At 44.3% G+C, this 12,637-nt stretch overlaps 3 protein-coding genes across 3 annotated transcripts; 2 read left to right on the top strand and 1 right to left on the bottom strand.

The window, feature by feature from the left end:
* Window positions 1-210: 210 nt before the first annotated feature.
* On the top strand, window positions 211-5,998 carry LOC147974551 (pescadillo-like protein). The gene is made up of 14 exons (XM_087517566.1): window positions 211-365; window positions 457-542; window positions 927-1,055; window positions 1,832-1,951; window positions 2,036-2,161; window positions 2,524-2,608; window positions 2,699-2,809; window positions 2,934-3,027; window positions 3,184-3,464; window positions 3,560-3,667; window positions 3,823-3,944; window positions 4,528-4,729; window positions 4,840-5,052; window positions 5,743-5,998. The coding sequence occupies exons 1-14, from the start codon at window positions 342-344 to the stop codon at window positions 5,830-5,832; spliced, it is 1,791 nt and encodes a 596-aa protein (XP_087373692.1). The 5' UTR covers window positions 211-341; the 3' UTR covers window positions 5,833-5,998.
* Window positions 5,999-6,543: 545 nt separating this feature from the next.
* Window positions 6,544-8,820, top strand: LOC125528105 (adenylosuccinate synthetase 2, chloroplastic). The gene is made up of 4 exons (XM_048692615.2): window positions 6,544-6,887; window positions 7,301-7,993; window positions 8,083-8,394; window positions 8,481-8,820. Exons 1-4 carry the CDS (start codon window positions 6,612-6,614, stop codon window positions 8,649-8,651), a joined length of 1,452 nt encoding a protein of 483 aa, XP_048548572.1. The 5' UTR covers window positions 6,544-6,611; the 3' UTR covers window positions 8,652-8,820.
* Window positions 8,821-9,547: 727 nt separating this feature from the next.
* LOC125528106 (Acyl-CoA N-acyltransferases (NAT) superfamily protein) lies at window positions 9,548-12,428 on the bottom strand. The gene is made up of 6 exons (XM_048692616.2): window positions 12,201-12,428; window positions 12,003-12,093; window positions 11,359-11,491; window positions 10,273-10,342; window positions 9,962-10,022; window positions 9,548-9,872 (listed from the first exon to the last, which is right to left on the bottom strand). Exons 1-6 carry the CDS (start codon window positions 12,276-12,278, stop codon window positions 9,781-9,783), a joined length of 525 nt encoding a protein of 174 aa, XP_048548573.2. The 5' UTR covers window positions 12,279-12,428; the 3' UTR covers window positions 9,548-9,780.
* Between the last annotated feature and the right edge of the window lie 209 nt (window positions 12,429-12,637).

Genomic DNA, 12,637 nt, shown 5'->3' on the forward strand with positions numbered 1-12,637 from the left:
TTAGCAGGGGCATTGTACAAAGTGACGCAGGTGGTAAGCAACCCAAACTATCTGGAGAAAAAAGAGAGCATTTTGGTTCACACGGGCAATAAACAGAGGTGAAAAAGAAGTGAAATTAGTAGGGTTTTATTTAATTTAAGAGAGCCAAGGCAAAGCAAAGCTACGGGAAGAAAATATCTGCGTTGGAGCAGACACGACCGAGCCGACCGCACTCGCTCCAGCGGTCCAGCCATATAACCCAAAACCCTAAAACCCATCTCGCCCCCTCTCGTTTTCCCCCACCCCTTCCCCGAAGGGCGACCGCTCCCGCCGCCGCCGCCGCCGCCGCCGCCTCCCCCGCCATGCCGAAGCACTACCGCCCCGCGGTAATCCCCTCCCCCGCCTCTCTCCCAAGGCCCTCCTTCTCCGCGCCGCCGGCAGAGTCCCTTACCAGTTGCTTCTTCTGCTGTGCTCCAGGGCAAGAAGAAGGAGGGGAACGCCGCCAAGTACATCACCAGGACCAAGGCGGTCAAGTACCTGCAGATCAGCCTCGCCGTCTTCAGGTCCCCCTTTCGCTCCCTGCTACCACCGCTCAGCGCTGACGAGACGACTGGTCATTCAGGAACTGTTAATTTTCTTTGGCCAATTCCTTTGTGTCGCTGATGTTAATCAATCCCGTGGGGAATTTTTAACCACTGTATCTATCGGCTAGAAGGCGCTTCATTAAGCCATCTAGCCGACAGTGCCCCTGTCATCGTGGTTCACCGAGTAGTTAAATTTACCGTGGTTTACAGTGCGTGCTGCTACCAACTTAGAATCATCGTGGAGCTGAATTTTCCAATTCATCGTGTTCTGTCCGGCTCGCATGCTGCGAGATTTAGGATGGTGGATTTTATATGCGAAGTCACCAGGGTTTTGGGTTAACTTTTTTTCACGAATTGTTGCAGGAAACTATGCATTCTCAAGGGAGTGTTTCCCCGGGAGCCCAAGAAGAAGGTGGAGGGGAACCACAAGACCTATTACCACATGAAGGACATCGCCTTCCTTGCCCATGACCCTTTGATTGAGAAGTTCAGGTACTTGGCTAGCTTCCTTGCCAAAGTCTGCCACATGGTTGATATATAACTGTAAAAGAGGTTTCTTGCGCTCTCTTTTCTGCTTAGCTGCACTTCGTTCTGTACCATCAGGGGCTAAGTGTCCCAGGAATTGAATTTGGTTGCAATTTTATGTTCCATATTAAATAGACGCCATTCACCCTGTGTTTTGTAATTGCGCCATGGATGGTCTGATCTATACTGTCCTACTGGTAGGGACTCTTGATTTTTTGTTTGTATTGAGGTGACCTGGATGGAAGTATCTCGAAAGCTTTCTGAATGAGTTATTTCTTAGTTGTGTGATTTATTTGCTCCTGGTAACTGTCAGCTCCTTGTTGAATGGAGCATGCGGCAGAGGAAATAGTGGCCTTAAGTGGGAAGCTATAGTTTCACTAGAGTGCTGGTGTCCATCAGCGGAAAAATAATTCAAAACAAACTTAGCTAGTCAATCAATGCGCCATCACCTATTCAATTTGCACCTTCTGTATTTAGTACGTCGTTAATGAAATTTTGATAACTGTAATACAGACTAGCAATCTGTGGTTACTTGATCGCTGCTCATGAAAATCCTGGCTTATCTGTTTGTATCATTGGCAATATTGACTTATGGTATCTAACTGCACTTTTTTTTTGCTTGGAGTAAATACATCGTGAGTATATGGCAATGATGTTGCTGGGTTATATTTTTACGGTACAATGAGTAATTGCTCGTTGATAGTTTATGATTTCCTAATCGGTTTGTTATTTCATGTTATCAGAGAAATCAAGGTTCACAGAAAGAAAGTTAAAAAGGCTATGGCTAAGAAAAACAGGGATCTGGCGGACAGATTGTTGAATCGACCACCGACTTACAAACTTGATAGACTTATCATTGAAAGGTAATGAGTGAGTTCAAGTTGATTCTTTTGGTCTTTATCCAGACTGGTCTCTCACATGCGTGTCTTTGTTTTTGTTTTGTACAGATATCCATCTTTTGTTGATGCTCTCAGAGACTTGGATGATTGCCTAACGATGGTGCATTTATTTGCGGCTTTACCTGCTATTGAAGGCGAACGTGTGCAAGTACAGCGAATCCATAACTGCCGCAGGTATGCCCTCTTCTGGATTAGTGAATCCTCTCTCAGAACCTCACACACATAACCCCCACACGGTGTTTAGATTCCTGCTCCCAGAGATTCTGTTATTCCTCACCTTTCTAGCAACTACAATGCACCTCTGTGCCTGGCCTGTTTTGTTGGGGCCTTAAGAATTTGAGGATGTGAAAGTTGTAACAGTTTTTCCAGCAGCCATGAAATACCTGGATTTTGCTAAAATCCATATTCTCACCTTGTTTTGTGGACCACCTGTGTTGAATGTCAGAATATTGTAATGCAAATGCAGAGGCAAATTGGTGCTTGCTTCTTTCAGAGATTTATTTTGCACTACTAATATACATCCTTGTACATTGTAGGTTAAGCCATGAATGGCAAGCATATATTTCTCGAACTAATTCCCTGCGGAAGACATTCATATCTGTCAAGGGCATATACTACCAGGTAGGTTTTGTGGAGTTGTGTATCTGCATATCTTTGCGCACATTTAGTCATTTATAGTCGATGTTTATAATTTTATACTACGTTTTGAAGGCTGAAGTTCAAGGGCAAAAGATCACTTGGCTTACTCCACATGCTCTTCAGCAAGTTTTAACTGATGATGTCGACTTCAATGTGATGCTTACCTTTTTGGAATTCTACGAGGTAGGCGAGATTGTGGATACTCGTCAGTTATCGTGCATTCCTGCTTAGCAGTATCACATCCATTTAAATAAGTTTAGTGGATAGACATAACTGCAAGCTTTACCAAATCCTGTTCTGCCTGCAGACTCTTCTAGGATTTGTGAACTTCAAGCTTTACCATTCAATAAATGTGAACTATCCGCCTATTCTGGATCCTCGTCTAGAAGCTTTGGCTGCGGGTAAGTACTGGTGCTTGTTATAGTCATGCTAGCTAGCATGTTTGTTTCCTTTATGTGCTCGTGCTCATACTATGTACCATGTTTGTTTTAGGATTCTTTTTGCTACATTTCTCTTGACTCTTCTTTGTTTGACATTCACACTGATGTTCGTACCAGAGCTCTATGCGTTGTCCCGGTATATGTCTTCTGGAAGACTGCCAGGAAATCCAGAGTCTAATGGGTTTATTGAAGGCAAAGAGACTGAAAATAATAAAGAGAGCTCAAAAACTGACGAGTCTGAGCTCAGATTGGCACAGCTTCAACATCAGCTACCTGCTAATGAACCTGGTGCATTAATGCATCTTGTAGAAGAATCAACTGCTGATGATACAGAGGAGGAAAGCGTTAAAGAGTGCAGGACTTTATTCAAAGATCTGAAGTTCTACTTAAGTCGTGAGGTAGTGAATTTGTTATCACTGCAAAGCTATTGTTTTTGAACTAATTGCCTCGGCTTCAATATCTTATATCCTTTTATTATCTTCCTCTTTCTCAGGTTCCTAGGGAGTCTCTCTTGTTTATAATTCCGGCATTTGGAGGAACTGTTTCGTGGGAAGGAGAAGGAGCTCCATTTGATGAAACAGATGAAGATATCACCCATCAGGTAGATTTTGCTTGCCCATGAGCTTTTACCAGGGGTATCAAGATTGGTCTAAATTTCCTCTACACAAGATACCATCCCACTTCATTCCAGTGCACACATGCCCTCTCATTGTAGTTTATCTGCTGACTATTAAGTATCGTCATGTTGTTTTGCAGATTGTTGACAGGCCAACCCAGAGCCATGTTTTCCTCTCCAGGCATTATGTTCAACCACAATGGATTTTTGATTGTGTAAACATTCTCAAAGTAATTCCCACTGATGACTATATTGTTGGAAGGTATGTATCCCAGGTTATGTATCATATGTATATGCTGGTACACATGACATCACTTAAATATGCACATTCCTGTTGCTGAAGTTACGAATCAGGACTGTGTGTTATGTGTTTAAAGTCTCTAGCTGAACTAATTGATGGTTTTGTGTGCCGCATCATTAAAATTGTGATGTGTGCAATGTAATATTGACACCGTTGTACTCCCTCTGTTCCTAAATACAAGGCTTTTTAGAGATTTCTATATGGACTACATACGGATGTATGTAGACGTATTTTAGAGTGTAGATTCATCCATTTTGCTCTGTATGCAGTCTATATGAAAATATTTAAAAAGACTTATATTTAGGAAGGGAGGGGGTACTTGTTAGCTTAGCTGAATGCTTGTCCACATCAAATTCATCAAATTGTGTTTAAACACTGTTACACAATGAGGATATTTTCTGCCTTCCTTCTTTAGTATTCTTTACGCTTATAACTGAACTGATAGCTTTTGTCTACTGCCTATTCGTGTGCTATGCAAAATATGTTTTCAAGTAGCTTAACTCACGCAGCAGTCATGATGCTGATATATTTTTTTTGATCTTAGGGTGCCTCCACCACATATATCACCTTTTGTGGACAACGATAAAGAGGGTCATATACCTGACTATGCAGTGACCTTGGAGGGATATAAATCTGCTGGTCAAAACCAAGTTATGCCTCTGCCAGGTTTAGGTGATGAAGATCTGGGCAATTCGATAGTAGAGGCAAAATCTGAGCATAATGAATTTGCTCAAAAGAAGAGGGAGGTGAGCTCCTTCCCATTTCAGTATACAAGTCTCTTGTACTTCTGTCTTATTTATTTATTTGCACATTCATGCACTTTGTGTAATGTCGCCATCCCCCTTCTATTTCAAAGTTGGAGATGCAAGAGAAGAAATACCACGAGGAGCTGAAGATGGAAATTGAGGGAACTACTTTCTCTAATTTGTCAAATAAGAAGGCTGATAGCGCAGCCGATGTTGCTGACGAAGATGAGAAGGCAGCTATTGAACAAGCTGAGAAGGATGCTGACGACATTGCCAAGTCTGTCGTTTCCAGGAGGAAGAGAGGCCTTATGGAAGCAATGAAGGTACATCTCCTTGTACTATAGCTACTACTGTACTCTTTAATTGCATTATCGTATTGTTCTGCTTGTTTATAATTTAGTCTTTTTGAATGAGATCTCATTTGTTCCCTTTGTCAAACTATATTCAAAATTTTAATGCCTTGTTCTGTGGGTTTAAATGAGAAAGTTTCATACCGATACAGTGGAATATTAGCATTAGCCATTGGATTGAAGTTGATAGCTGATACCACACCACTTGGGTCGTTTGTACAAGATACACGAACACCTGTTTGTGCAGCATCTTTATCTACCCCGTAAATTATTTTTGCCCATAAACTTATCTTTGCTATTTGTCTACCCGTGCATTACTGTAGGTTCATTGTTGGTAAGTATATATAAATACTTGGCCACACTTTATTTACATGAAATTCGTCCTGTATTACCACCTTGTCCTTTTCATCTTATAGAGTGGCTTTTTTTACCATGGCCATACGGTGACCCATCTCACCATGATTTAGCAAGTAATTTTGCACATTTGTTCTTTGGTGATTCTTGGTCACGTTTCTAGTGCCACTAAATCCTCGACGCATACAAATGCCCAGCTGGATCCTTGCTTTTCTGATACAAATGCTGATCAAGTTGCATCGACGCTAATACCTGCCATTCTGGATGTTGAGATGTATAACTAATCCGGTACTGTTTGTGATCTTGCAGATTAGCAATGATAGGAAGAAGAGCAAAGTGGAGCTGCTCAAGCAAAGGAAGAAGGCGGCCGAGTCCAGTGCTTCTGCCAAACGTCGCTGATGCACCGAATTCATCAGGGGACGGCATATTATGTTGTAGTATCCGTATCGATGATACACTTGTACTAGTGATGAGTATCCGCCTTTGTGGTATTTATGTTGTTTGCATTGACTGGGTGTACCGAGATACCTGAAAGGAAAATTTTGATCTGCGATCATTGTGCTCACCTAGTTGATCGTGACCAAATCTGATTTTGTTTATCGGTGTGCATTCTTCAGCGAGATTGGATTGAGAACTGCCCCCTGGTGGGCTCCATTTCTCAGCTTTCGTAACCTGATGTTCCCCTGGGGTGAAAGCAACTGGTCCGTGTTTATTCTGCCTATTCACTAGAAGAATGGTTAGAAATATGTTTTAAGATTTGGATTTCAAATTAAACTCTCTGATGGTTTCATACCAAATTTGCGTAAATGTGTGTGTGGTGTGTACGCAAGTGGCTGTTTGTAGCAACTGAAGTATGCAACTCTAATCAAATGGATGCAGTATAGCAAGAAAGCAAAAGCAACTTTATGTGATGAAACTGTTGCATAGTCATAGTTTTTTCCATTTTCTGAATCTGTGCATTGCTACAATACAGTTTCTACGTTAGAAAAATTCAGACTTCTTCCTTTTGAAACCTTATTAGACAACTCAAACCTCTTTCTGAAACTTGAGATGATTCAGACCTTTTTTTTAAAACTGGAGACAATTCGGACTATTATTTTCTGGACTGAGCCGAGGGGATAACGGCGCTTCCACAGCCATCGCATTCAACCTGATCGTCCTCTCCCTCCATCGGCGCCATGCCCGTCTCCGCCTTCCCGTCCCTGGACCCCGCCGCCGCCCACCACCTCCTCCCCGCCGCGCGGCCGCGCCCGCGCCTACGCCGGCTGGTGGTGCTCAGGGCCGCCTCCGTCTCCGCCGTCGCGGAGGAGTCCTCTGCTGCCGCGGCCGCGCGGGGGCGGCTCGAGTCGCTCAGCCAGGTGGCCGGCGTGCTCGGCACCCAGTGGGGGGACGAGGGCAAGGGCAAGCTCGTCGACATCCTCGCCCAGCGCTTCGACGTCGTCGCCCGCTGCCAGGTCTCCCACTTCCCACTCTCTCGCGCGCGCTCTCTCGTTGCTGCTGCTTAATGCCTTCGCTTGTCTAGTCCGGATGGTGTTCGATGAATTGCCCCACAGTTCTCCGGTCAAGCGCCATCCGAAATTGCTCAATGCCGTCGCTGGTTCGGTGATCGTGCAATCAGAAATGGGACCATTCAGCTTCGACTTGTTAAAAATGTTGTAAATTCTCACAGTTCTCTAGCTCTTTTACAATGTCCCTGTTTCCGACATCGTAGCTCGTCGAGTTCACTCAACTGACCGTTCCTTCTGCGCGTTTGTAGCCAGTTAGCTTAATTTGGTTCTATTGCCTGCTCTTACTTTCTGCAATAAGATTTGATGTTGCATGTTTTACCTTCTTCCTAACGTGTAGGGTGTTTTACATCACTTCTTAGGGTGGAGCCAATGCTGGACACACCATATATAATTCCGAGGGGAAGAAGTTCTCGCTGCACCTCGTCCCGTCGGGTATCCTCAACGAGAACACACAGTGCGTGATTGGTAACGGAGCGGTGGTTCACCTCCCTGGGTTCTTCAAAGAAATCGACGGACTGGAGTCCAACGGGGTTTCATGCAAAGGGAGAATTCTGGTATCAGACCGTGCCCATCTTCTGTTTGATTTCCATCAGGTTGTCGATGGGCTTCGAGAGGTGGAGCTCGGGAACTCCTTCATAGGAACAACAAAGAGGGGAATCGGACCGTGCTATTCGAACAAGGTCATCAGGAACGGGCTCAGGGTCAGTGATCTGCGGCATATGGACACCTTTGGTGCCAAGCTTAACACCCTGCTGAAAGATGCAGCGACGCGGTTCAAAGGATTTGAATATAGCAGCAAGACCCTCAAAGAGGAGGTCGAGAAGTACGAAAGGTTCGCCGAACGTCTGGGACCGTACATTACTGATACCGTGCATTTCATGAATGAGTCGATCTTGCAGAAGAAGAAAATTTTGGTTGAAGGTGGTCAGGCTACCATGTTAGACATTGACTTTGGGACATATCCATTTGTTACTTCCTCAAGTCCTTCAGCTGGGGGGATCTGTACTGGCCTCGGCATTGCTCCAAGAACCCTCGGCGATATCATCGGAGTGGTGGGCTCAGTTACCTCTGAACCTCTTAACGTTCTCTTCATCGTCCAACTCGTCTTCCGCTCCAAAACCTAACATATTTCTACCTGCAGGTAAAAGCTTATACAACCAGGGTTGGATCTGGCCCATTCCCAACGGAGCTGCTGGGCAAGACGGGCGATTTGCTCCGCGCATCGGGAATGGAGTTTGGGACCACAACAGGTCGGCCCAGGCGTTGTGGCTGGCTCGATATAGTCGCGCTCAGATACTGCTGCCAAATCAACGGCTTCTCCTCCCTGAACCTGACGAAACTCGACGTGCTGACCGGGCTGAAGGAGATCAAGCTGGGCACTTCCTACTGCACCGAAGATGGCAAAGCGATCGAGTCGTTCCCGGCAGACCTCGATATCTTGGAGCAAACAAAGGTAACGAAGAACGAAGACCAGCTTCTGATACTCGTATTACGATTCGTGTGATTTGCTTGGCTTGACGGTGGTCTCTGCTGGTGTAGGTCAAGTACGAGGCCCTGCCTGGGTGGGAGGAGGACATTTCGTCGGTGCGGGACTACGATGATCTCCCGGAGACCGCGCGTCTGTACGTGGAGAGGATAGAGGAGCTGGTTGGTATCCCTGTCCATTACATCGGTGTCGGACCCGGGCGGGATGCCCTTATATACAAATAGGGGATTTTGTCAGACATGTCTCTTATTATCTATACAAGATCCGCATTTGGGCCATGATTCAACCCAATTGCGTTCTTTACTGCTTACCAAAGACATTTTCTTTTTCTTTTTTTTGCTTCTACCAAAGACATTTGCTGACTGGAGTTTAGTAGAACTTGATGCCATGGTAGTAGCTGACTGGAGGATGTAGGGATTCCGACATCCTTAATGAAGCTTAGATCCTATACTACGTTGCACTACAATGGAAATGGAGACGCAACGCAATGTTGTATACACAGGAGCCACGAAGATCAAGGATCAGTCCGCGGTTGCTGAGCTGTGCTGTGCTTGTTTTGTTATGTACTCCTTCCGTTCATAAATATAAATACAAGTCTTTTTAGACATTTCAAATGGATTACAACATATAGATGTATGTAGACATATTTTAGAGCGTAGATTCACTAAGTTTGCTTCGTATGTAGTCACTTGTTGGAATCTCTAAAAAGACTTATATTTGGGAACGGAAGGAGTATGATCAATGCATGAATACCCCACGGGAACCAGACGGAGATTCGAGATTGAAAATCTCCTCATGGGGTTCTCGCACGAAAACATTGTCTCAACGTAATGAGATGCTCGATTGCCCTCTTGGAAAGTGAGGAAATGAGCTTCTGGGTATCAAATACGCTGGAACTAATGGTTTCAATTTCTTATTTTCTCTACTGAATATGTGAAAAAATAGCCACGAAGCTATCTCTGCAGAGTAGGGATTCAACCAAGTACAGTATCTATTAGTACTGCAGCTAGTACTCAACCAACGCTAAAGATGTTAGAATTTCACCATGGGCACGGCCAAATGAATTTTTAACTTGCCAATTCCATTATTTTTTGGAGAAGCCTGGATAGAAAGAGCAAGGTAAAAAAAAGCATGTGACATTCAACTTCAGGACGAACCAGGTTCATCATTCCGTTACAAACACATTGGTGCCCAGCTTGAAAACAGCGTCAAATCTCAACATGAATGTGCAGATAGAAAATCACAACCACTCATTAAACGGAGCTACAGACAATAGCTTTGTCGAACTGCCGTAGAAGACGTGCAGATCGACGGGGACACGAACTCCGCTAGAGTGGTAGTTAGAATTTAGCATCAGTCGTATTCCAGTTCGTCCGGTGTTATTGGTCTCTTGAGTGGTATGATGGACTTCTTGTCAACATCTTGTGATAGTGCCTTTCTCATATCTAATAAGAAAATTAAAAAGGTGAGCATTAGCAACGGAGCAAATAATATGAGTATGAGACGATATAAGTATGGCACTCCAAGTACTTACCAAGGCCATCTTCTTCCCCTGAGTAGTACCGAAGCACCCTTCGATAAACCACATAGCCCAGCTACGGAAATAATGAGCATAATTAGATAAGTTCGCTCAGGATATGTTCATATCGCATTAAAATATAGTATACCATAAGATGCAAGCTTCATATAGTGTTTCTTAGTTCGTTGCCAAACATTATAAGAATTTCTTTCTAGCGGAAGCATAAGAAATTGCTAGTTTGAAGAATTGGGGATTAACTAATCAGCAATCAGCATTGACAATGTACAGCAGCAGTACGCTAGTGATCATGAAGTTTGTAGCTGTACCTTTTCATACATCCTTATCGCCGGCATGTTGGATGCCCTTACAAAGAGGTCCACAAAATAGGCCTTGTCCCTGAACAGAAGAATTGCCTTAGTGTGATATGGAGTAATGCCAGTGAGATAATATCCAGTATACAAGATTCAAAGATTACAACAGTTTTGGATCCAAACGGTTGGTATTAAATGGCACATGAGTAGAGAGAAGAGTTAACTGCAGAACGGCATCAATAGGGCTGATATATTAAATTCAATCATCCAATTCTAAGATGTGTTAAGAGATTGTGGTGCCTGGTAGGATGAAATGGGAGAGATGCTCCTGAGAATGCAACTGACGTAAAGTTGTACACGAGAGCTAGCAAGCACAGAACTGTAATATCACGGGCCAGTTACTACTCTACAAAATTCTACCAAGGGGCGTTTCTGATCATACTTTCTTCAAGATTGTTACTGTCCAACTGGTCAACCACCAGCCCTATGGGACACAAAAAGACCTTCAAAATTGAGGTAGGTTGGTTATACTGGAAGAAATGAGAGAGATGCACTTGAGAATGCAAGTGAAGAAAAGTTGTACAGGAGAGCTCACAAGCACATAACTGTATTAACTAATCTACAAATTCCTACCAAGAGGTGTTTCTGATCATACTTTCTTCATAACTGTTTGTTATTGTCCAGCTGGTCAGCCATCAGCCCCATAGAAAAAAAAAACCCTTCCAAACTTGAAATAAGTTGATTGAACTCATCTAGTTAGTAGTTACCAGAAACTGGAATCCGGAAGTTCGAGCTTATTGCCAGTCAAAAATGTGGAGGGTGATAAAAGCTCTCAACGAGGGAACATGATGTGTGTGTGTGTGCAGGGAGGGGGGAGCGCAGAATATTGCTAGGGAATTAAGAGGCACAATAGTAGGTTGTGTGACTTCCAGCTTACCATACAACAGAAAGCATTATAAGTACTCCCTCCGTCCCATAATATAAGAACGTTTTTGACACTAGTGTAGTGTTAAAAACGCTCTTATATTATGGGACAGAGGGAGTAGCTTATAACAGCCATGTAATTGTGGAGACACAGTCAGAAGAAAAGTAGGTACTTACATCTTATCACTGATTTCCTCCAGCAAGTGCATAAGCGTCTTGGCTAACTTCTGTCTGCGAAATTCTGAGGCAACGGACACTGCCGTAACATGTCCATGCCAAGATTCACCTTGCCCTTCAACCTTACCCATAACTGCAGCCGATACCGAAATTAATAATTAAGATCCTATATGGACAAGGCAGAAATGGAACAAATATAACATGAGAAGGATTATATTCGTCTATTTGACACCAAAAAAATGCATACTCTCTCTAATATCATGATGTTCATTCTCTTCGCATTCAAGCTCAAACCCATAAGCTAACTACAGTTATACTGTCAATTGGAAAAATTTGTAAACACCCTTCAAATCTCACACAATCACAAGTGCCGCTTTCACCACTGAGAGGCACAGAACAAGGCCAAATTGGAGAACAGTGTCATAAACTCCACCAAGATTCACAGGATTGAAATGAATATGCACCTCCAGAAACCATTACTTGTGCGCAAATTAAACAGACAGATAAACCTATCCCTAAAAATTCCTACCCTTCAACTCTCCAGAGCGGAATCGAGGGGGTTCACACTCTACAGCTTCAGCTAATCTGAGAAACAAAGAAGCAGAATCACAAGTCGACCAATGGTATGAGGGCTGGAGGCATACTGTATCCCATGACGCGGTCGCCGGGGTTGACGGCGGTGTGGAAGTAGTCGGGCCAGCGAGCCAGGTACGTCATGTAGAAGGACATGTTGAACTGCGGCGAGCGAATCGGCATGTCAGACCAGGAAGAGGACGGCCGAACGGCGTCGTCGAGAAGCAGCGACAGGCGAGCAAGGGATGGATCTTTTGGGGATGGCTTACGGTCTCGGTGAGGTGGTCGAGGTTGACGGAGGCGAAGCGGAGCAGATCGTCGCAGCAGAACCGGCGAATGGTCGTCATGGTCTCCCTGCCGTCCTCGGCTTCCGGCGGCGGCGGTGGAATCTCGTGGCGGGGGCGGCGCTCTATCCGGATTTCCGATTCGTTTGTGCGGGTCGGGTTGGAACCAGGAAGAGGCTTCCTGCGATGTACGGCTAGGATGGTCCGGATCTGCGACGAGGGCAAAGGGCACTTGGAAGGCTGCCGTGGCCCGTGGGCTTGATGTGCATTCAGATTCATAAAGACTTCCTCCGTCTCATAACAGACTCAAACAAAAAAAAAATCCTCCGTCTCATAACATAACATAAGATTATTTTTGACACTGCACTACTGTAAAAAGCGTTCTTGTATTATAAGAAGGGGGAAACATCTCTCATTTTTTG

Source organism: Triticum urartu, chromosome 4A, assembly GCF_056163025.1.
Source record: "Triticum urartu cultivar PI428250 chromosome 4A, HENAU_Tu73, whole genome shotgun sequence".
In the NCBI taxonomy this organism is placed as follows: Eukaryota; Viridiplantae; Streptophyta; class Magnoliopsida; order Poales; family Poaceae; genus Triticum; species Triticum urartu.

Coding starts and splice junctions, on each gene's coding strand:
- LOC125528105 (XM_048692615.2), top strand. CDS start 6,612: ATGCCCGTCTCCGCCTTCCCGTCCCTGGACCCCGCCGCCGCCCACCAC. Junction 6,888..7,300: donor ACGTCGTCGCCCGCTGCCAG/GTCTCCCACTTC, acceptor ATCACTTCTTAG/GGTGGAGCCAATGCTGGACA. Junction 8,395..8,480: donor ATATCTTGGAGCAAACAAAG/GTAACGAAGAAC, acceptor CTGCTGGTGTAG/GTCAAGTACGAGGCCCTGCC.
- LOC147974551 (XM_087517566.1), top strand. CDS start 342: ATGCCGAAGCACTACCGCCCCGCG. Junction 366..456: donor CGAAGCACTACCGCCCCGCG/GTAATCCCCTCC, acceptor GCTGTGCTCCAG/GGCAAGAAGAAGGAGGGGAA. Junction 543..926: donor ATCAGCCTCGCCGTCTTCAG/GTCCCCCTTTCG, acceptor GAATTGTTGCAG/GAAACTATGCATTCTCAAGG.
- LOC125528106 (XM_048692616.2), bottom strand. CDS start 12,278: ATGACGACCATTCGCCGGTTCTGCTGCGACGATCTGCTCCGCTTCGCC. Junction 10,023..10,272: donor CGATAAGGATGTATGAAAAG/GTACAGCTACAA, acceptor TTATTTCCGTAG/CTGGGCTATGTGGTTTATCG. Junction 9,873..9,961: donor AGGGGAAGAAGATGGCCTTG/GTAAGTACTTGG, acceptor TTTTCTTATTAG/ATATGAGAAAGGCACTATCA.